Source organism: Oncorhynchus nerka, linkage group LG5, assembly GCF_034236695.1.
Source record: "Oncorhynchus nerka isolate Pitt River linkage group LG5, Oner_Uvic_2.0, whole genome shotgun sequence".
In the NCBI taxonomy this organism is placed as follows: domain Eukaryota; kingdom Metazoa; phylum Chordata; class Actinopteri; order Salmoniformes; family Salmonidae; genus Oncorhynchus; species Oncorhynchus nerka.
In genome coordinates, this window is record NC_088400.1 from 52370963 (window position 1) to 52394806 (window position 23844).

Genomic DNA, 23844 nt, shown 5'->3' on the forward strand with positions numbered 1-23844 from the left:
ATAGGGTACTTTACATGCAATGTCTAGTTGGATGGTGCAGTAGTGAGAACAGTATCTTGTTGTGACAGCAGCAGGAGGGTACCATGGGTGGTATCAGTGTGGATTGAGACCACTGTGGGATATCTCGGCCAGGCAGCTCAGCGTAATCCCCCACCCAGATTACTGCCGGCAGGCTGGCCAGCCGATAGATGAGATAGCGATGCTGGCGAGGCGATGGATGAGAGTGGGCAGAGGCAAGCGAGGGAGCAGGTGGCTCAGGGAAAGCCCCGTCTCCTCTCATAATGTCCACTACTCCTCTGTTCTCTTTCTCTCTCACTCTCGCTTTCTCTCTCCTGTTTTTCTTTCTTTTCTCTCTCACTTATGTTTTGAACCCTGCACCTAGGAAACCATTACTGTTAAATATCTCCCGACTGGTTTGTGCTCCAGAGTGAAGTTTTCCCTAGGTACATATCAAGGATCTGCTTTCCCTCCCCTATCCTAACCTTAAACGTTGGGTCAGCTTTGTACTTCCTGCACTAAGATCAGGGTCTAGGGGCAACTTCACCCTACTCCACTGGGGCTCATAGTTTATACACCTTACGTACATCACCTTACTTGAACCTCATACGCACAAAGTCTCATTGTCCATTTATATCCCGCCCTCTTTCGTCTCTCGCTTTGTTGCTTTCTCTCATTCTAACCTTTCCATTCCGAACAGTCTGATTTATAAGACTGCAGTGGGATTTGGCTGCTCCCCAGGACACCCCCCCCCCCCTTCCTCCCCCAATTGTTTTGCAGCAGGATGGAGAAGAGAGGGGGATGGAGAAGAGAGGGAATTGAGGAAGGACATTATTTACAAGGCAAAAACAGATGAGGTGATTTTGAATACTGGAAAAGTGGTTGAGAGCGAGTGCGAGGGAGGGAGAGCAATTTCCCTTTAGTGTTCACACGTCAGCGCAGCGGGTAGGTCTAAAAGCAATATGGGGATTGCTCCACGTAGGCCTCCGTTCCAGTTTCTTCACATTTAAGACGCTTAACATCTAAGTGATAAGTAGGGGGCGGGGGGCTGACATGGAACTGGGTCGAATTTCAAACAAACCTTTTTACATCAGCAGTTGTCACAAAGTGGAATTGGGTCATGGTAGTCTTTCTATAACAATAACCTTTTTTCACACTCGTGTCAACCTGAACTGTGCTCTTTTGGCTCGCTTTCCAGTGAGTACTGACTGGGACGATGGCCAGCCTGCTTCTTTCCAGCATGATTTGAGTGGGGCATGGCAAGCTAACTATGCCTCTATTCACTTTGGGCTGGAAGTAGATATGTTATGGGGCCAGTTCAGCTCGCTTTTAGCGGCTGGACCTAGCCATGTGAATAGAAAATATCCACGCAAAACGGTTTGGGTTGGAACGATAATAGGAGCATCATCACATATCTGACCCTATCTACTCCAGGCTTCTACAACTCCAGGCATTGTTGTGCATACTTTCTACCCAGCCCTGCAGTAATGCACATTATTCAAATATTAAACTAATAAAGGTAGTCTCTCTGGAACGGAATTAGCTGAAATCAAGTTTGTCAGTAACTTGCAGGACTGGATCAAAATGTTGGAGAACCCTGTTCGACACCGTTGATTTGGATTATATATGATATATATATATATATTACACACTACCGTTCAAAAGTTTGGGGTCACTTAGAAATGTCCTGTTTTTTTTATAAGAAAAGTACCTTTTTTTTGTCCATTTAAAATAACATCAAATGGATCAGAAATACAGTGTAGACATTGTTAATTTTGTAAATGACTATTGTTGCTGGAAATGGGTGATTTTTAAAAAAATGTTATGTTTGGAATATCTACATAGGCGTACAAAGGCCCATTATCAGCAACCATCACTCCTGTGTTCCAATGGCACATTGTGTTAGCTAATCCAAGTTTATAATTTTACAAGGCTAATTGATCAGAATTAGAAAACCCTATGCAATTATGTTGGCACAGCTGAAAACTGTTGTCCTGATTTTAAAATAAGCTATACAACTGGCCTTTAAACTAGTTGAGTATCTGGAGCATCAGCATTTGCATCAGCATCAGCATTCAATTACAGGCTCAAAATGGCCATAAACAAAGAACTTTCTTCTGAAACTCATCAGTATATTCTTGTTTTGAGAAATTATGGCTATTGGACCCCTTTCATCAGGGACACCTTGTTCCATTTCTGTTAGTCACATGTCTGTGAAACTTCATCAGTTTGTCTCAGTTGTTGAATCTTGTTATGTTCATACAAATATTTACACATGTTAAGTTTGCTGAAGATAAACGCAGTTGACAGTGAGAGGACATGTATTTTTTTTGCTGTGTTAATATATAGCTTTGAAAGACCATACATATATTTTTATTTAACTAGGCAAGTCAGTTAAAAACAAATTCTTATTTGCAATGACGGCCTAACCCGGACGACACTGGGCCAATTGTGCGCCGCCCTATAGGACTCCCGATCACGGCCGGTTGTGATACAGCCTGGGATCAAACCAGGGTCTAGTGACGCCTCTAGCATGTAGATGCAGGGTCTTAGAACGCTGCACCACTCAGGAGACAACCATCCAGCTTTGGAATAGTTGTAAGGTCTTTTTCCCTGCTTTTGAGAGGCACTGGCTATTGTACCGAGAGACGTCTAGCAATTGCCCTAATCTAGTGATATGATAACTTCAATCATCTCCAAACTGCACGCAGAGACATAAAAATGGTATTCATGAGTTTCTCTAAGTAGAAAAACGACCTAATTCTCAGAATCTTGCAGAATCCCTTTAAACCTGCAATTTGAGAGTTGTGTGGGGAGTTGATTCTCCACCCCTCTCTGGCTCCCAGATGGCACAGTAGGAATTGGGGCGCGGCCCCTATGTCACCTCCCTCACATCCGCTGCGGGATCGGTAAAATAACTAGATGCATCCGGTTTTCAGGGGAAATGGAAAGAGCCTGACTTCCGCTTTTGGACGTTAGCAAGGCGACGCTCCGTCGTAACTCCTCCACATTTACTGGATTGGTTGAGCAGTGCAGTGCAGAACAGAACCTCTCCCAACAGTAGTTTTTTCCCCCCTTGTTGGGAGCTGAAAGATAAAATGCCTGAGCGGTGTTTCTATGTTACACCTGCTACATTAGGTTACTTCTCTCATTACAGATACCACGGTGTTTTGAAATACAGACTATGATTTTCAATACTGTTAAAAATAATATATGTGTATATCGGTTTTTTTGGGGGGGGGGGGGGGGTGCCACGTCCCTACTTAGAACTAGATGTGTCAAATGTTATCCGGTTTGCTAACTTGCTAGCTAAGGGGCTAGATGTCAAGATCAAGCTTCTTGGTTACAGCAGAGACATTCAATCCCCTCCTGGATCAAGATCCCTGTTTCTTAAAATGTTTTGTGGGTTGCATTTTTTTATAGCATTGCTTGCTGTTTGAGGTTTTAGGCTGGGTTTCTGTATAGCACTTTGACCTTTTGCGGATGTAAAAAGGGCTTTATAAATAAATTTGATGGAAAACACTAACACAGGGGATTTCACCTGTTTTTCTACTGATTCCGTGTGTGTGAGGGATTTACAGATTTCCATGGCGCTAGGGCATGTGGCCTAGCAGGTTGACTTGAAGGACATGAACTTCTTTAGGCGACACATCCGTCCCTCATAGAACTACACTGCAATCTGATCTGAGTTTGTTTGTGTGTGTAGACGTGCATGCCAGAATGTGTGCATGCACAGTGCACTGTGTGTGCGTGTGTGTGTATAAGGATTACATTGTGCATTAGCTCGTAAGAGAATCAAGTCCATTCACAGTATGTCATCCTCTACTTCACAAACATTTGTTTTACTGCCAAACCACTAACAAGATTACAGAAAAACACAATGCAGTCGGTCTCTCTTTCTCTCCTCTCGCTCTCCTCCCCTCCCTCGTTCCCTAGTACAATGCTGTCTTTCAGTCTTTTGTTTGTCCCCACCTCCCTTACAGGATTCTCATTACAAAACGTCCTTATGCAGTAGCAATGGACACACATATACACACTCACATACTCTCAGAGATAGATGTACACACATGAATACAGTTACATAATATAATTAGTACCCGTGAATAGGCACCGGATGGACAACAAAGGCGCACACTCACACGTAAGCCAAGCCAAGCATGAAACCCCCTTGGCAGGCTGGCATACTACAGTACATGTTCTTTCTCAGTGCTGCCACCTGTGGGATATCTAGGATACGTGCATGTGTGTTTGTCTGTGTGCGAGTGTGCGTGCATGCGTGTGTAAAAGCTTGATAGGTTTGGGGATGTTTCGTAAGAGTCTGTAGTGGTGCTATGGGTTTTTCAATCACAATTCAGTAGGAAAGTCTACAGTAGCAATCTTTTTTATCACCATCAAAGATCCTCAAAGAAAGCCTCTCCTTTTACCATTGATGGGTGTAGTGTGACTCTTCCCCTAAGACGCTGATCTTGGATCAGTATTGCATTTCCCACATATCGTTAAGGTTAGGATTGGGGGAGGGGAATCTGATTCTAGACATGTACTAAGGGGAAAACTCACACCGGAGCCTCGTTGATGTAACAAGTCGATGCCTGAAACGGCACCCAAACTCTAATCTGTGCCTCTATCCCAAAGGGCACTCAATTGGGCCCTGGTCAAAAGTAGTTTACAAATAAAGGGCCTATATCTCCTCCCTCAACCCTTTTTGTCTTTTCCCCGCTTACACCTCAAGCCGTCTTCCCCCTATTTTTCCATCTTTTTCTCCTCTTATTCCTGCCTCTCCTCTCTTTTTTTTCTTTAATCATTGCCCCTTTCTCTCCCTTTCTTACACATTTGTAGTTTTTTCCCCCCATTCCTCTATTCCCTCCGTCCATCCCTTCTCTACATCATTATGAAGTTTTATGAAAATGTATTTTTAAACATTCTTTATTATTGTTCTACGTGTCATGTATTGTCAATTCTTTGTGGAGCAAGTGTTAGAAACTGCTGCCATCTTGAACAGGTCTCCCTGGCAAACAACAATGACAACCTGTAGAAATAAAAGTTAAATGAAAGGAACCTATTTAGTCAAATGTTGTATCAAGTATTTTCTGCTGACCATTTAGGTTTCTTACTTCTCGCACATGCCTACCTGTATAGCTGCCATTGGCACATTGTAATACTACAGAACGAGAGTAAATTAACATATCTCTTTTTGTCCCTCCCTCCTCTCAAGGTGCCGACAGATGGTGGGATGGGCCTGCTGGCGGAGCCCCAGGTGGCCATGTTCTGTGGGAAGCTCAACATGCACGTGGATGTCCAGAGTGGCAAGTGGGAGTCAGACCCTTCCGGCACCAAGAGCTGTATCGGCACCAAGGAGGGCATCCTGCAGTACTGTCAGGAGGTATGGAGATTGGGGTTGGATACGATACAGTAACTTAATATACACTTCCAGTCAAAAGTAGAACACTTCAGAACACTTAATCATTTAAGGGTTTTTCTTTATTTTTTACTATTTTCTACATTGTAGAATAATAGTGAAGACTTCTAAAAAAAAATGAAATACACATAAAATCATGTAGTAACCAAAAAAATCTAAATATATTTTATATTCTTCTAATAGCCATCCTTTGCCTTGATGACAGCTTTGCACACTCTTGGCATTCTCTAAACCAGCTTCACCTGGAATGCTGTTTCAACAGGAGTTCCCACATATGCTGAGAACTTGTTGGGTGCTTTTCCTTCATTCTGCAGTCCGACTCATCCCAAACCATCTCAATTTGGTTTAGGTCGGGTGATTGTGAGGCCAGGTCATCTGATGCAGCACTCCATCACTCTCCTTCTTGGTAAAGTAGCCCTTACACCGCCTGGAGGTGTGTTGGGTCATTGTCCTATTGATAAACAAGTGATAGTCCCACTAAGCCCAAACCAGATGGGATGGCGTATCGCTGCAGAATGCTGTGGTAGCCATGCTGGTTAAGTGTGCATTGAATTCTAAATAAATCAGACAGTGTCACCAACAAAGCCCCGCCACACCATCACACCTCCTCCTCCATGCTTTACAGTGGGAACTACACATGCGGAGATCATCTGTTCACCTTCACCGCGTCTCACAGAGACACGGTGGTTGGGACCAAAAATCTCCCAATTTGACTCCACACCAAAGAACACATTTCCACTGGTCTAATGTCCATTGCTCGGGTTTCTTGGCCCAAGTAAGTCTCTTCTTATTGGTGTCCTTTAGTAGTGGTTTCTTTGCAGCAATTCAACCATGAAGAACTGATTCACACAGTCTCCTCTGAACAGTTGATGTTGAGAAGTCTGTTACTTGAACTCTGTGTAGCATTTATTTGGGCTGCAATTTCTTAGGCTGGTAACTCTAATGAACTTATCCTCTGCAACAGTGGTAACTCTGGGTCTTCCATTCCTGTGGCAGTCCTCATGAGAGCCAGTTTCATCATATCGCTTGATGGTTTTTGCTACTGCGCTTGAAGAAACTTTCAAAGTTCTTGAAATTTTCCAGAATAACTGACCTTCATGTCTTAAAGTAATGATGGACTGTCTTTGCATATTTGAGCTGTTCTTGCCAGAATATGGACTTGGTCTTTTACCAAATAGGGCTATCTTCTGTGTACCACCCCTAACTTGTCACAACACAACTGATTGTCTCAAATGCATTAAGAAGGAAAGAAATTCCAGAAATTCACTTTTAAGAAGGCACACCTGTTAATTGAAATGCATTCCAGGTGACTACCTCATGAAGCTGGTTGAGAGAATGCCAAGAGTGTGCAAAGCTGTCATCAAGGGAAAGAGTAGCGATTTGAAGAATCTCAAATATAAAATATATTTTGATTTGTTTAATACTTTTTTGGTTACTAAATGATTCCGTATGTGTTATTTCATAGTTTTGATGTCTTCACTATTATTGTACAATGTAAAAATTGTACAAGAAAAAAAAGAAAAACCCTTGAATTGAGTAGGTGTTCTAAAACTTTTGACCGGTAGTGTATAATAATAATGAAATCTATGCCATTTCGCAGACGCTTTTATCCAAAGGTGACTTAGTTAAGCGTGCATACATTTTAGCAGATACCCATAGACTTCCAGTCATTGCGCTACACACTAGTTAGTATTAGCTTGCGAAACTACCTCTAACTTCCTTCATACTGGACACAGAGACATAATGTTACCCACGAGTTCATGTGAAGTAGATAATGTGGCCTCGTTGGCAAAATCCCAAAGTATCCCTTTAAGAGTGTTGGGCCAGTAACGAAAAGGTTGCTGGGTCGAATCCCTGAGCTGACTCTGAAAAATCTGTTGACGTGCCCTTGAGCAAAGCACTTAACCCTAATTGCTCCAGGGTCACGGCATCTCGGGGGGGAGTGGGATATGCAAAAAACTCATTTCCAATTCACTCATGTGTATAATACACATTTGCACACGTATGAAATAGGACAATTGTAAGCACCCACCTAATTAGTAGTAGCAGTATTCTGCCATTGCAAGTGCCATGCTCTACCAACTAAGCTACAGAGGACCAACTGTAATGTCCATTGAAATTCATTTTGTTAGGTCACCATAATAAATACATATTTACCTCATTTAGAAGACGCTCTTATCCAGAGGGACTTACAGTAGTGAGTGCATACATTTTCATATTTGTTCGTACTAGTTCTCCATGGGTATCGAACCAACAACCCTGGCGTTGCAAGTGCCATGCTCTACCAACTGAGCCACACGTGACCTACACACAATATCAATACACTATATAATAGAGAGGGGGAGAGAGGCATTGGTAGTAAGTAAGAAAGAGGGCTGTGACCGGATGGTAGGGACAGATTGGAGGATAGTAGACGAATAGTGATTGGGAGAGAGCGAAAGAGTGCTCACCGCCCTGTGAACGGCTGGTGGGACAGATGGGTGATGGTGTGGGGGAGAGGGAGAGATCAATCATAGATAGAAAATGGGATGGGGGGGGGGGTGAAAGGAGATAATGATATAGACTCCGTGTTTCTTCTCTCCCAGGTATACCCTGAGCTGCAGATCACCAACGTAGTGGAGGCCAACCAGCCAGTCAGCGTCCAGAACTGGTGCAAGAAGGGCCGCAAGCAGTGCCGCAGTCATCTTCACATCGTGGTGCCCTACCGATGCCTAGGTATAAATGCACTGTGTGTGTGGGAGGTAGGGAGGCCTGTGTGTGGGACAGATGGGTGGGGTTGTGTGTGTGTGTATGGGGAAAATATGTGTTGTGTATGTGAGGGGGGGAGAGAAATAGATTTATGGGAGCGAAAACGAGATTGAGGGATAAATTGAGATTTATGTGTGCCTTTTGTACTATTTGAGTTCCATCCCTTAGTAAAAAGTGGTTATTTTGTTGTTGCCAGTTTTTATTTGATTTGTTCTTATGTCTGATTATTTGGCTGTGTCTGTGTATGTTGCAGTGGGGGAGTTTGTCAGTGATGCTCTGCTGGTTCCTGATAAGTGCAAGTTCCTGCACCAGGAGCGCATGGACATGTGTGAGAGCCACCTGCACTGGCACACTGTGGCCAAAGAGGTGAGATCACGTGTACACATATACGTGCTACACATTTTACAGAAAGCCACTCCATCTGCAGTAGGGGCAGCACCCACAAGTGTTGACCCTCTGTGTCTGTCTTGATTGTTTGTATGTCTGTTTGTCTTATAGGGTAAAATAATAAAAACAAATATTCTTATCTTTATCTGTCTTAGTTGGATACAGAGTACTTACTAGTTCATTAGGCCATATAATATCCCCATATACACCACCCTGAAGTGCATAAAAACAAAAACATCTATGAAATGAAATGAGTGTATACTATATATACAAAAGTTTGTGGACCCTTTAGATTAGTGGATTTGGCTATTTCTGCCACACCTGTTGCTGACAGGTGTATAAACAGCCATGTATACAGCCATGCAATCTCTCTAGACAAACATTGGCCTTAATGAAGAGCTCAGTGACTTTCAATGCGGCACTGTCTTAGGATGCCACCTTTCCAACAAGTCAGTTTGTAAGATTTCTGCCCTGCTAGAGCTGCCCCGGTCAACTATAAGTGTTATTATTGTGAAGTGGAAACGTCTAGGAGCAACAACGGCTCAGTCACGAAGTGTTAGGCCACACAAGCTGGCTGAATGGTTCCGCAAGTGCTGAAGTGCGTAGCACGTCAAAATCATCTGTCCTTGGTTGCAACACTTACAAACTGCCTCTGGAAGCAAGGTCACCACAACAACTGTTCGTCGGGAGCTTCATGAATTGGGTTTCTATGGCCAAGCAGCCGCACACAAGCCTAAGATCACCATACGCAATGCCAAGTGTTGGCTGGTGTGGTGGAAAGCTCGCTGCCATTGGACTCTGGAGCAGTGGAAACGCATTCTCCAGAGTAGTGATTTAAGCTTCACCATCTGGCAGCCCAACGGACAAATCTGGGTTTGGCGGATGCCTGGAGAATGCTACATGCCCCAATGCATAGTACCAACTGTAAAGTTTGGTGGAAGAGGAATAATGGTCTGGGGCTGTTTTTCATGGTTCGGCCTAGGCCCCTTAGTTCCAGTGAAGGGAAATCGTAACGCTACAACGTTCTAGACAAGTCTGTGCTTCCAACTTTGTAGCAACAGTTTGGGGAAGGCCCTTTCCTGTTTCATTGACAATGGCCCGTGCATAAAGCGAGGGCCATTCAGAAATGGTTTGTCGAGATCTCTGTGGAAGAACTTGACTGGCCTGCACAGAGCCCTGTCCTCAACCCCATCGAACACCTTTGGGATGAATTGGAATGTTGACTGCAAGCCAGGCCTAATCGCCCAACGTCAGTGCAAGTCCCCACTGCGATGTTCTGACATCTAGAGGAAAGCCTTCCCAAAAGAGTGGATGCTGTTTATAGCAGCAAAGGGGGGACCAACTCCATATTGATGCCCATGATTTTGGAATGAGATGTTTGTCAAGCAGGTGTCCAGATACTTTTGTTCATGTAGTATATAATTAACAAAACCTGGAGCCATATGGATAAATTATCTCAGTGCCGATTTAGGATCAGTTTTGCCTTTTACATAACCATGAATAGAAGGGCATGGATGGGGGGGGAACTGATCCTAGATCAGCACTCCTACTCTTGATACACGCATCCCTTGATTTAACTTCCCCATCCCTCTCTCACCCAGTCCTGTGGAGACCGAACTTTAAATCTCCACGACTACGGGATGCTGTTGCCGTGCGGCATCGACCGTTTCAGGGGGGTGGAGTTTGTGTGCTGTCCGTCAGACAGGGAGACGGACAGCACTGAGCAGGACGAGGATGACTCGGATGTGTGGTGGGGAGGAGCCGAGACTGACTACACTGACAACAGGTACACACACACACACACAGGAGCTCATGCATGATTCATACTTATACTGTCCTCGTCCCCAGGCTATTGCGCACAGTGCATATCAGCCATATCAACGATTCAAAGTTGGCCTTAGTGAGAGACCATGGAATGCTATGGGAGTGACCTACTGAGTAAAATATTTGTTATTTAACTTTAGCTAATCACACGACTGCGAGGCGCAACATAAGGGCAACATAAATTGAAGTGTGCAAGGCACATACAGGGGAGGGCTAGGGGGAAGGTGCTGTGGAAGATGATTGGTTGGTACATTAAGCAAATGCCTATGCGCCAGGAGTTTCTACCGGTCTTTTTGTGTTGGCTAACAGCGGCCAAGTTTGGCACGCTGGTCCACCAGACTTTTTGCCCATTTGGGCTGAAGTGTCTGGGAACGAGATTCTACTTATACTAGCACTCCCATACAGTACACTCACCCCCCCCCCCCCCCTATTTTTCTCCCTCTCTCCACCTACCTCTATCCCTTTCTCCTTCCCTCCATCCATCTCTCAGTATGGCAAGGGGGGCAGCAGAGCCAGCTGAATCCAAGCAGCAACAAGAAGAGGAGGAGACGGCCCCAGCCATGGTAGAGGAAGATGATGAGGAGGGGCAGGAGGTGCTGGACAACGACCAGGATGGAGACGGGGACGAGGACGAGGAGGAGGATGATGATGATGACGTCATTGACGAGCGCGACGATAGCGAGCCCACCACCAACATCGCCATGACTACCACGACAACTACTACCACTGAGTCTGTGGAGGAAGTGGTCAGAGGTGAGAGGAACTGGGAGGGCCAAGGGCCGTGTGTGTGTACATCATTTACTCTGCTTGTCTATTTAAAGGTTGAGTGAGTGTATGCAGGGGTGGAATTGGGGGGGCAGACAATCTAGAAACTTACCACTGTAAATCAGTAAGAATTCAGCTAAATCCCCATTCCCCCATAAATTCACACACCATTGGTATGCTCATGCCTGTATGATTATAAGTATACTTTCCAAATGGCACATTATTCCCTATATAGTCCACTACTTTTTGACCAGGGCCCATAGTACACTACTTTTGACCAGAGGCCTATGTAGGGAATAGGCCGTGTGCCATTTGGGACTCGCGTGTGTGTGTGCTGACGGCTCCTCGCCCCCCCCCCACCAGAGGTGTGTTGGGCGAATGCGGAGACGGGCCCATGCCGTGCCATGCTTGCACGCTGGTACTTTGACCATGAGGAGGGCCGCTGTGCCCAGTTCATCTATGGCGGCTGCGGTGGCAACCGCAATAACTTTGAGTCGGAGGAGTACTGCCTGTCTGTATGCAGCAACGTCAGTAAGTCAGTCATAGACAGCGCCCTGTCGACCTGTCTGTCTGCGTGTCCACATCTGAAAGCTAGCGTTTTTCCACTGCTAACCACGCTAATACTACTTCACGTTACATGCTAACCTCTGGTCTCACTAACCACCACTTGTACTGCCTGTCTACTGCTGCACTGTTAGTAAGTCAGTCACACAGACTACTTGTCTGTCTGCATGTAGTGTCCGTACCGGCTAGTTACCTCTGACTAGCTAGCTGTTAACCACGCTAGTACTCGCTAACCTGTGGTCTCACATAACTACATCTTGTTGTACTGCCGGTCTGTCTGTCACATCATCAGTAAGTCAGTCACACGGACAGCAGAGCCTCTTGCCTAATTGTCTGTCTGTGTGTAGCACTGTTAGTGTCCACATCTGCTAGCTAGTTTCTGGTTAGCCATCTAGCTAGCATCTGGCCCTAGCCGTCTTGCTACCTTGGTGCTAACTACAATAACCATGTCTGCTAGTCGCTAACCATGCTCGCTAACCACTCTGGTCTCACTAACCACCAAGCATTGTGTGGTTTGGGGAGATTCCGTATACCGGGGTATTTTGGCTTGGGCAATATATAACGTATTCCCGGGGTATTTTGAAATACAGACGGTATGATTTTCAATACCGTTAAAAATAATATGTATATACTATACCCCTGTCTCGTGGGGTTGCGTGCTACGCCACGGCTTATAACCAATAAATGTTATCCGGTTTGCTAACTGCTAGCTAAGGGGCTAGATGTAAAGATTCACATTCAGTAATTCAGTAATACTGTATACCCCGGTATGGTACAGAAACGGTATGACTGTGAAAATCTAGATACCGCCCAACCCTAGTTTACTGTACACATGGAGGAATACATTCACACACACACTTATCATTTAACCTGTTTGTGTGTTTTAGAAGACATTAACACAAGTGATTTCACCTGTTTTTCCACTGATTCCGTATGAGTGAACACTGTGTGTGTGTGGGTTTCTCTCTCCCGCTAATTTGAGTGTTGTGGGAGGCAGTGACCTGACAGTCAAGTGTTTGTGAACGAGAACATATGATCCAACCAGCGATGGTTCACTCTCGCCTCCTCTCCCTACTTTCTATCTGTCTATACAGTCTATTATCTCTCACTAATCCTATTTTTCACTCCATCTCACCTCTGAAATTCTGTGTGTGTGCACGTGTGAGATTTCCACTTGGTTGAAAAGGTGTGAAAGACAGTTCTGTAGTATGAGAACGAGACTACAGCTTGTGTTTCCATCAACTAGCAACCCTCTACCCTCACACACTCCCTCTGTGTCCACTGCGCCTCGCACCCTCACCTTTCACATGGTCGTCGAGCGGTCACTGCATGATCAACAAGCGTTCACAGCAGGGTCAAAGCCAAGGGATCACAGAACTAAAGACGGGACTCCCCTGTTTAGGGTATCCTTTAATTACATCATGGCCACATAGACCGAACACAGGGCAGAGTCCAATTTAGACTTCCAAGTTAGAATTGTATTAATGGTTCTGCTTTGTTCGGATCGCAAACTGCTCTTGGTTGTTTTGGGACTATTGAGTGTCTGTGAAATGAAGGCATGTGCTAATCTCTGGGAGACAAACTAAAACCAAAAAACAAGCTTATCACACACACACATATATATATATATATCACACACACACAAGTATCAAATCAACACTTCCTTATTCATGTAAGAAATAATACATTTATGCAGTTTCATGTTTAAACAAGGACTGATGATGATGATGATAGGTATGTCACGTAATGTGACATACATACATACATACTCGTTACACTCAGAATGATATTACATAAATGAGAGCGATTTTATTTTTAATGTCAAACAGATAGATACAGGTCATGCAAGGTATCCCAGCCTTATAACAGCTTTTTAATAGGTTCTTCTGTAGTAGAATAGCTAAAGTAACTATATTCTAGAGAAGATTTTAATCAAACATCCAAATGACTTGGAATGTCTATGGCAGTCACATTAATGGAAGAGACTAGGTGTTAGATGAATTTAGTTCTTATGTGTTCATTAACCAATTAAATTAAAATACTCAGTCTGTCCCCAGAGTTTGTAAGGTTCTGGGGGAAGTGAAACAGACGGAGACCAGTCAACAATAGTCAGTGACGTTTATTCTCGAGAGCTCTGCCCATTTCATGTACATTGGTTTATATACCTCTCATTTCGTCAATGTCCCTCCTCCTCTCAGACAATGACAACTCTGCTTTTCAATTCCATTCCAACACATACATATTGCTTATCATATGCTACAACATGTTACACAATCTACTGCAAGCCCAACGGGTTTCTCCCCTCCCTGGTTGGGGACCAGACATCTTTCCTGTTGTTAGTTTCACTGTGGTCACAAGTTGTCTGTCACTAGTTGTCTGTTAACACTTCCTCTTTGCCTATGTACAAACATTCTTCATCAGACAGGGTAGAATTATGTTAGTTACAATCCTGCGTTAAATGTATACATAATTTAGTCATTATTCATAAAAATCCCATAACACTAGGTTTAAAAGAATTCTGTCAACTACCCCGAAAGGTTTTGCAAAAATCGCGGTTGTAAGATTCCCGGAATCAGGAGGGAATAAGCAGGACATCTGGAGTCCTCCAACCAGGACACGGACACCCAAACCCCCCTTCAAACGCACACCTCTGCTTTTTCACTCTGTATTGTTTACTCTCGTTCACTCGCTCGATGAATCACTAACCAACCTGTTGTTGCTAACACTAGTATTATTAACCATCTAGCTTTAGGGTCTGCTATTATGGAGCTGCTACATAGTGTTGGTAGTTTGGAACTTCTGTTTTTACTTTGTTTATTGGTATTATATTACTGCCTCCGGTTCCTTATTGCAATCAAGTCAAATCAAATAATCTGAAGGCATTTATCGTAAGTCACTCTGGAAAAGGTCTGGATTTTGAAGAGGAAAGCAATGAAAGAAGAAACATAGAAAAAGGAATGGGGGAGATGAAGGAATGATGAGGATATCTGAAGACCATATTATAGGAGTAATTTTCTAAATTTCTCCATCTCTCTCCTCAATTACACCCTTACCCCTCTCCTCCATGTCCATCTACCCTGCTTCCCCTCCCCCCTCCTCCACCCAGTGCCCACCGCCGCCCCCAGCTCTCCCGATGCCGTGGACCGTTATCTGGAGACGCCCGGGGATGACAATGAACACGCCCACTTCGCCAAGGCCAAGGAGAGCCTGGAGGCCAAACACCGTGAGAGGATGTCCCAGGTAAGATAGAGGGAGTGAGAAGGGTAGGGGCAGAGAAGAGAAGGGGGGGCTAAGGTGGAGGGTGGGGTGAAGAAGGTGGAGGGTGGAAGAGCGGGGGGGGAGATGAAGAGGGGTTGAGTGGAAGGGGGAGGGAGGATGGAGAAGGGGTGAGGTTGGGGAGGGTCGAGAGTGAGGAAGGGAGAGGGAAGGATGGAAGCGAAGACACTTGAGGTGAGAATACATGGAAGGGAAAGAAAGATGAGGGTAGGGAGAGGAAGGTGTGAGACAGCAGTAACCCGTCTTTCTTCTTGCATGTGTGTAGGTGATGAGGGAGTGGGAGGAGGCAGAGCGGGAGGCCAAGAGTCTACCTCGTGCTGATAAGAAGGCTGTCATCCAGGTCAGACACACACAGAGGATACTCAAACATATTAAGAAATGCTAAATCAGTGACTGTCAATGTCCATAGGTGTTGTGTGTCTGAATATTTGATAATAGTGTGGTGGTGTTAGGGATTCTTACTGTCTAATTTTTATTTGTGTGTATCATATACGATGTGTGTCTTATCATGAACCTATCATCTATGTTAAATATGTTTGTATCATGTATAATAATGTGTGTGCGTGTGTGTGTGTGTCTATCACACAGCGTTTCCAGGAGAAGGTGGAGGCCCTGGAGCAGGAGGCAGCCAGTGAGAGGCAGCAGCTGGTTGAGACTCACATGGCCCGGGTTGAGGCCCTGCTCAATGACCATCGCCGCCTGGCCCTGGAGAGCTACCTGACCTCCCTGCAGGCCGAACCACCCAGGGTAGGCAGAGGGTACATAGTAACAGAGTATAAACACACAGGTAAAGAGTACAGACACACACACATTGTTGCCGGGTCATGTAGAGCCACCCAGCCACCCAGGGTAGAGACACACAGACACATACAGTAGATATAGATCCTCCTACCATTGTCTTACTCCGCCCACACACAGACCGACGTTCTGACTCATATCTCTCTTTCGCTCTCACTTTTTCCCTTCTCTCCTTCTCCCCCCCCCCCCCCTCCCCTTCTCTCTAGCCTCGTCATGTGTTCAGCCTATTGAAGAAGTATGTCCGTGCAGAGCAGAAGGACAGACAGCACACCCTTAAACACTTTGAGCACGTCCGCATGGTTGACCCCAAGAAGGCCGCACAGATCCGACCCCAGGTAATAAGCCCACTAAGGCCCTTTTTTTCCTTTTTTTTAACACGTGTTTTATATGGTGACCGTAATTTTGTTATTAGATTAGATGAATAAAGCTTTTTATTGATGCTCTTATTACTTTTTGCATGCACCTCGTCTCACGTTGGTTGAGCGCTTTCTACTCCTCTCCAGTGCAGAAACAACAAAATATTTGCCATTTGTACCAAATAGAATAATAAACCTAGAAACAACAGTTCTCATCCACTCCCAATGCCAAATGTGCTCACACGTATAAACACCTATACACCACTGAAGGGTATTTTGGTAACCTCCTGACATGTACAGTGTATGGCTCACAGAAGATATTATTTTTATTAAATAGCATTCAAATGTACTTGTAGGTTCTGACCCACCTGCGTGTGATTGAGGAGAGGATGAACCAGTCCCTGGGTCTGCTCTACAAGGTACCCGGAGTGGCTGACGATATCCAGGACCAAGTTGGTGAGTGTTATTTTCAGTCTCATCTCTCTTTCATTAACCAGGTAAAGGTTGACCAGGTCTGTGTGCAAGCATTAACTGATATGAACCAGTAACCTGCCCTCATCGACACTGTCACCAACCACTATCCATAGTTTATATCCACAAAACCCTCATCCATTTTTACTGTGGTTCGTGATACAGATAATCATGTAAACATCATGACATCTCTCAATTCTCACCTACACCTCCATCAAATCAATAACTATAATTTCTCCTTCCCACTCCCTCCCTCCCTCTCTGTTTGTCTGGGTCTTGAGTTGTGTGCGTCACTGAACCATCTGTGTCTGAGTCAGTCTCAGACTCTGTCTAGTTTCCCCTCCTCTCAGGCTGCTCCCCTGCCCTCTGCTCGAACACACACACCGCCTCCCAGCAACACAGACATTGGTTTCCTTTTCTCCTTTCATTAAAATAAATGAGAACAGAGCGTGACATTGTGTTTCAAGTGAAGTGCCTGAGGAAGACTTAAAGTGGTACCATATTCCCTATATAGTGCACTGCTTTTGACCAGGGCCCATAAGGTACCTACAGAGCATTCTGAAAGTATTCTGAGCCCTTGACTTTTTCCACATTCTGTTAGGTTACAGCCTTATTCTAAAATGGATTAAATCGCCCCTCCCCCCCATCAATCTACACACAATACCCCATAATGACAAAGCAAAAACAGGTTTTATACATATGTATAAAATAAAAAAAATATCACAATTTCATAAGTAATCAGACCCTTTACTCAGTACTTTGTTGAAGCACCTTTGGCAGCGATTACAGTCTTCCTTGGTATGACGCTACAAGCTTTGCACACCTGGATTTTGGGAGTTTCTTCCAATCTTCTTTGCAGATCTTCTCAAGCTCTGTCAGGTTGGGAGTGTCACTGCACAGCTATCTTTCAGGTCTCTCCAGAGATGTTTGATCGGGTTCAAGTCCGTGCTCTGGCTGGCCCACTCAAGGACATTCAGAGACTTGTCTCAAAGCCACTGCTGCGTTGTCTTCAAATCAAATGTTATTTGTCACATGCACCGACTACAACAGGTGTAGACCTTACAGTGAAATGTTTACTTACAAGCCCTTAACCAACAATGCAATTTAAAAAATAAACGGAAGTAAAAAATAGAAAAATAATTTATAATTAAGGATCAACAATAAAATAGCGAGATGTTATATGCAGGGGTACCGGTACAGAGTCAATGGGCAGGGGCACCGGTTAGTCAATGTAATTAAGGTAATATGTACATGTAGGTAGAGGTAAAGTGACTATGCATGGATAGTAAACAGAGATTACCAGCAGCGTAATAATGGGGATGGGAGGGACAATCAAATAGTCCGGGTAAACATTTGATTAGCTGTTCAGGAGTCTTATGGCTTGGGGATAGAAGCTTTTTGTAGCTGGACTTGGTGCTCCTGTACCGTTTGCCGTGCGGTAGCAGAGAGAACAGTCTATGACAGAGAAGCTACGTCTGGTAAGACTAGGGGTGGGGGGTGTGAGTCTTTTGTCAATAACAGCTGGTGCGCGATGTCCAATATTAAAGAAGTCTAGAGGTATTGCTTGCCTGAGGTAGAGTACCTTATGATAAGCTGTAGACCACACTATCTACCAAGAGTTATCATCTATTATTCGTAGCCGTCTATTTACCACCAAAGACCTATGCTGGCACTAAGCGCGCACTCAACCAACTCTATAAGGCCATAAGCAAACAAGAAAATGCTCACCCAAAAGCGTCGCTCCTAGTGGCCAGGGACTTTAATGCAGACAAACTTTAATCAGTTTTACCACATTTTTACCAGCATGTCACAAACCAGAGGAAAACAACTCTAGACCACCTTTACTCCACACACACACAGATGCATACAAAGCTCTTCCCTGCCCTTCATTTGGCAAAACCGACCATAATTCTATCCTCCTGATTCCTGCTTACAAGCAAAAACTAAAGCAGGAGTACCAGTGACTTGCTCAATACAGAAGTGGTCAGATGGAGCGGACTGTTTTGCTAGCACAGACTAGAATATGTTCCCGGGATTCATCCAATGGCAGTGAGGAGTATACCACCTCAGCCATCGGCTTCATCAATAAGTGCATCGATGACGTCATCCCCACAGTGACTGTACGTACATATCCAAACCAGAAGCCAGGATTACAGGCAACATCTGAATCGAGCTAAAGGTTAGAGCTGCTGCTTTCAAGGGGTGGGACACTAATCTGGACGCATATAAGAAATCACTCTATGCCCTCAGACGAACCATCAAACAAGCAAAGTGTCAATACAGGATTAAGATTGAATCCTACTACATCGGCTTTGATGCTCATCGAATGTGGCAGGGCTTGAAAAATATTACGGACTACAAAGGGAAACCCAGACGTGAGCTGCCCAGTGACACAAGCCTAACAGACAAGCTAAATGCCTTTTTTTGTGCTCACTTCGAGGCAAGCAACACTGAAGCATTTTTGAGCGCACCAGCTGTTCTGGATGACTGTGTGATAACGCTCTCGGTAGCCGATGTGAATACAACCTTTAAACAGGTCAACATTCACAAAGCCGCGGGGCCAGATGGATTACCAGGACGTGTACTCAAAGCATGCGCGGACCAACTTGCAAGTGTCTTCACTGACATTTTCAACCTCTCTCCGACTGAGTCTGTAATTCCTACATGTTTCAAGCAGACCACCATAGTCCCTGAGGCTATAACGTAACATATCATGGAAAATTGTCAAGGGGTCTGAATACTTTCCGTATGCACTTTATATAGGAAATGGTGGGACTTCTAGTGATCCTATTTTATTGTCTTTGTATGTACTAATAAATCATCGTAATTGTTCAGTTACACAGTCATTTACCACTCTACTGCAACAGCGTTGTTTTCTCTTTTTCCTCTCTACCCTGGTTTTCCTTGTTTCTTGAACCTTCCATCCTCCCCTTTCTATTCTTCTCTCTCTGCTGCTGTCTTTCACCCTCTTCCCCTTTTTCTATTTTCTTCTTTCTCCCACCTTATTCTCTTCCTTTTCCTCCCTCTCCTCTTCCCCTCCTTCTCTCCTTCCCTCTCCAGAGTTGTTGCAGAAGGAGCAGGCAGATATGGCCCAGCAGCTGTCCAACCTGCAGAGTGACGTGCGGGTGAGCTACGGAAATGACGCCCTGGTGCCCGACAGTCTTCCAGACAGCACCAGGGCTACCCTGGACCTGCTGCCCCAGGAAGAAGACATGGACCTGGACATGGGCCTGGACGGACTGGGCTTCATCCACCCTGAGAGCTTCAACCAGGTCAACACAGATAACCAGGGTAGGTGTGCCTAAAGCTATGATCAATACACCCAGAATCAGGGTAGGTATAGTACAGACTACCAGGGTATACACCCAGAATCAGGGTGGGAACCGACAGAACCAGGGTAGGTGTATTATACATAGAACCATGTTATATATATGTATATGTATATACACTGCTCAAAAAAATAAAGGGAACACTTAAACACAATGTAACTCCAAGTCAATCACACTTCTGTGAAATCAAACTGTCCACTTAGGAAGGAACATTTCACATGCTGTTGTGCAAATGGAATAGACAACAGGTGGAAACTATAGGCAATTAGCAAGACACCCCCAATAAAGGAGTGGTTCTGCAGGTGGTGACCAGACCACTTCTCAGTTCCTATGCTTCCTGGCTGATGTTTTGGTCACTTTTGAATGCTGACTGTGCTTTCACTCTAGTGGTAGCATGAGACGGAGTCTACAACCCACACAAGTGGCTCAGGTAGTACAGCTCATCCAGGATGGAACATCAATGCGAGCTGTGGTAAGAAGGTTTGCTGTGTCTGTCAGTGTAGTGTCCAGAGCATGGAGGCGCTACCAGGAGATAGGCCAGTACATCAGGAGATGTGGAGGAGGCCGTAGGAGGGCAACAACCCAGCAGCAGGACCGCTACCTCCGCCTTTGTGCAAGGAGGAGCACTGCCAGAGCCCTGCAAAATGACCTCCAGCAGGCCACAAATGTGCATGTGTCTGCTCAAACGGTCAGAAACAGACTCCATGAGGGTGGTATGAGGGCCCGACGTCCACAGGTGGGGGTTATGCTTACAGCCCAACACCGTGCAGGGTGTTTGGCATTTGCCAGAGAACACCAAGATTGGCAAATTAGCCACTGGCGCCCTGTGCTCTTCACAGATGAAAGCAGGTTCACACTGAGCACATGTGACAGACTGGAGACGCCGTGGAGAACGTTCGACTGCCTGCAACATCCTCCAGCATGATCGGTTTGGCGGTGGGTCAGTCATGGTGTGGGGTGGCATTTCTTTGGGGGGCCGCACAGCCCTCCATGTGCTCGCCAGAGGTATTCTGACTGCCATTAGGTACCGAGATGAGATCCTCAGACCCCTTGTGAGACCATATGCTGGTGCAGTTGGCCCTGGGTTCCTCCTAATGCAAGACAATGCTAGACCTCATGTGGCTGGAGTGTGTCAGCAGTTCCTGCAAGAGGAAGGCATTGATGCTATGGACTAGCCTGCCCGTTCCCCAGACCTGAATCCAATTGAGCACATCTGGGACATCATGTATCGCTCCATCCACCAACGCCACGTTGCACCACAGACTGTCCAGGAGTTGGCGGATGCTTTAGTCCAGTTCTGGGAGGAGATCCCTCAGGAGACCATCCACCACCTCATCAGGAGAATGCCCAGGCGTTGTAGGGAGGTCATACAGGCACGTGGAGGCCACACACACTACTGAGCCTCATTTTGACTTGTTTTAAGGACATTACATCAAAGTTGGATCAGCCTGTAGTGTGGTTTTCCACTTTAATTTTGAGTGTGACTCCAAATCCAGACCTCCATGGGTTGATAAATTTGATTTCCATTGATAATTTTTGTGTGATTTTGTTGTCAGCACATTCAACTATGTAAAGAAAAAAGTATTTAATAAGAATATTTCATTCAGATCTACTGTTATTTTAGTGTTCACCTTTTTTTTTTTGAGCAGTGTATATATGTGTATGTATATATATATATATATATATATATGTGTATATATATATATATGTGTGTATATATATATATATGTGTGTATATATATACATATATATATATAGTGCCTTGCGAAAGTATTCGGCCCCCTTGAACTTTGCGACCTTTTGCCACATTTCAGGCTTCAAACATAAAGATATAAAACTGATTTTTTTTGTGAAGAATCAACAACAAGTGGGACACAATCATGAAGTGGAACGACATTTATTGGATATTTCAAACTTTTTTAACAAATCAAAAACTGACAGTTTTTTTCTATCAGTTTTGCACATCGAGAGACTGAATTTTTTTCCCATTCCTCCTTGCAAAACAGCTCGAGCTCAGTGAGGTTGGATGGAGAGCATTTGTGAACAGCAGTTTTCAGTTCTTTCCACAGATTCTCGATTGGATTCAGGTCTGGACTTTGACTTGGCCATTCTAACACCTGGATATGTTTATTTTTGAACCATTCCATTGTAGATTTTGCTTTTTGTTTTGGATCATTGTCTTGTTGGAAGACAAATCTCCGTCCCAGTCTCAGGTCTTTTGCAGACTCCATCAGGTTTTCTTCCAGAATGGTCCTGTATTTGGCTCCATCCATCTTCCCATCAATTTTAACCATCTTCCCTGTCCCTGCTGAAGAAAATCAGGCCCAAACCATGATGCTGCCACCACCATGTTTGACAGTGGGGATGGTGTGTTCAGGGTGATGAGCTGTGTTGCTTTTACGCCAAACATAACGTTTTGCATTGTTGCCAAAAAGTTCAATTTTGGTTTCATCTGACCAGAGCACCTTCTTCCACATGTTTGGTGTGTCTCCCAGGTGGCTTGTGGCAAACTTTAAACGACACTTTTTATGGATATCTTTAAGAAATGGCTTTCTTCTTGCCACTCTTCCATAAAGGCCAGATTTGTGCAATATACGACTGATTGTTGTCCTATGGACAGAGTCTCCCACCTCAGCTGTAGATCTCTGCAGTTCATCCGGAGTGATCATGGGCCTCTTGGCTGCATCTCTGATCAGTCTTCTCCTTGTATGAGCTGAAAGTTTAGAGGGACGGCCAGGTCTTGGTAGATTTGCAGTGGACTGATACTCCTTCCATTTCAATATTATTGCTTGCACAGTGCTCCTTGGGATGTTTAAAGCTTGGGAAATCTTTTTGTATCCAAATCCGGCTTTAAACTTCTTCACAACAGTATCTCGGACCTGCCTGGTGTGTTCCTTGTTCTTCATGATGCTCTCTGCGCTTTTAACGGACCTCTGAGACTATCACAGTGCAGGTGCATTTATACGGAGACTTGATTACACACAGGTGGATTGTATTTATCATCATTAGTCATTTAGGTCAACATTGGATCATTCAGAGATCCTCACTGAACTTCTGGAGAGAGTTTGCTGCACTGAAAGTAAAGGGGCTGAATAATTTTGCACGCCCAATTTTTTTAGTTTTTGATTTGTTAAAAAAGGTTGAAATATCCAATAAATGTTGTTCCACTTCATGATTGTGTCCCACTTGTTGTTGATTCTTCACAAAAAAATACAATTTTATATCTTTATGTTTGAAGCCTGAAATGTGGCAAAAGGTCGCAAAGTTCAAGGGGGCCGAATACTTTCGCAAGGCACTGTATATATATACACTGCTCAAAAAAATAAAGGGAACACTAAAATAACACATCCTAGATCTGAATGAAATATTCTTATATATATATATATATACACGTGTGTGTGTGTGTAGGATCCATAACTGATTGTAGACAGCTGTCAGGGTCAACGTGAAACTATATTAAGAAAATACTCATCCTACCTTTTCACTTTCGCTCTCTCCCTAGTTGAACCTGTGGATGCCCGCCCTTTTCCTGATAGAGGCTTTCCAACACGACCAGTGTCTGGTCTGAAGCCAGAGGAGATCCCTGAGCTCAGGATGGAGGCAGAGGAGAGGCACAGCACCGGATTCGAGGTGCACCACCAGAAACTGGTATCTATACACACACATACACATACCACCAAAGCCGGTACACATACACCACTCCATTTTGTATATTTGCACGCTTTTCATAAATGGCCACAGATACAAGCATCATGGAGTTATCCCAGACATATCCCATGACTGTATCCATGCCCATATGGGTATATCCATATGTCTATCCATATGTATTGGCTGACCATTGGCATGGTAACCAAGGCCTGCCGAGACGACCGGGGTTGGTAACTGGCGTCTATGATGCCAGGATGTTAGTTTC

General features: G+C 44.6%; 1 protein-coding gene across 3 annotated transcripts in view; it reads left to right on the forward strand.

Annotated features, from left to right (window-relative positions):
* LOC115129609 (amyloid-beta A4 protein-like) overlaps positions 1–23844 on the forward strand; it is a 38285-nt gene that overhangs the window by 11167 nt on the left and 3274 nt on the right. Inside the window, exons 2-14 of one of the 3 annotated variants that reach the window (XM_029660156.2) lie at positions 5210–5377; positions 7999–8128; positions 8415–8527; positions 10150–10334; positions 10863–11125; positions 11501–11668; positions 14808–14941; positions 15243–15317; positions 15566–15724; positions 15982–16110; positions 16488–16587; positions 19663–19893; positions 23434–23579. In XM_029660156.2, the coding sequence (XP_029516016.1) occupies positions 5210–5377; positions 7999–8128; positions 8415–8527; positions 10150–10334; positions 10863–11125; positions 11501–11668; positions 14808–14941; positions 15243–15317; positions 15566–15724; positions 15982–16110; positions 16488–16587; positions 19663–19893; positions 23434–23579 (2001 nt within the window). The remainder of the gene's footprint in view (positions 1–5209; positions 5378–7998; positions 8129–8414; positions 8528–10149; positions 10335–10862; positions 11126–11500; positions 11669–14807; positions 14942–15242; positions 15318–15565; positions 15725–15981; positions 16111–16487; positions 16588–19662; positions 19894–23433; positions 23580–23844) is intronic. The other 2 variants (XM_029660157.2, XM_029660158.2) reach the window with 2 other exon arrangements.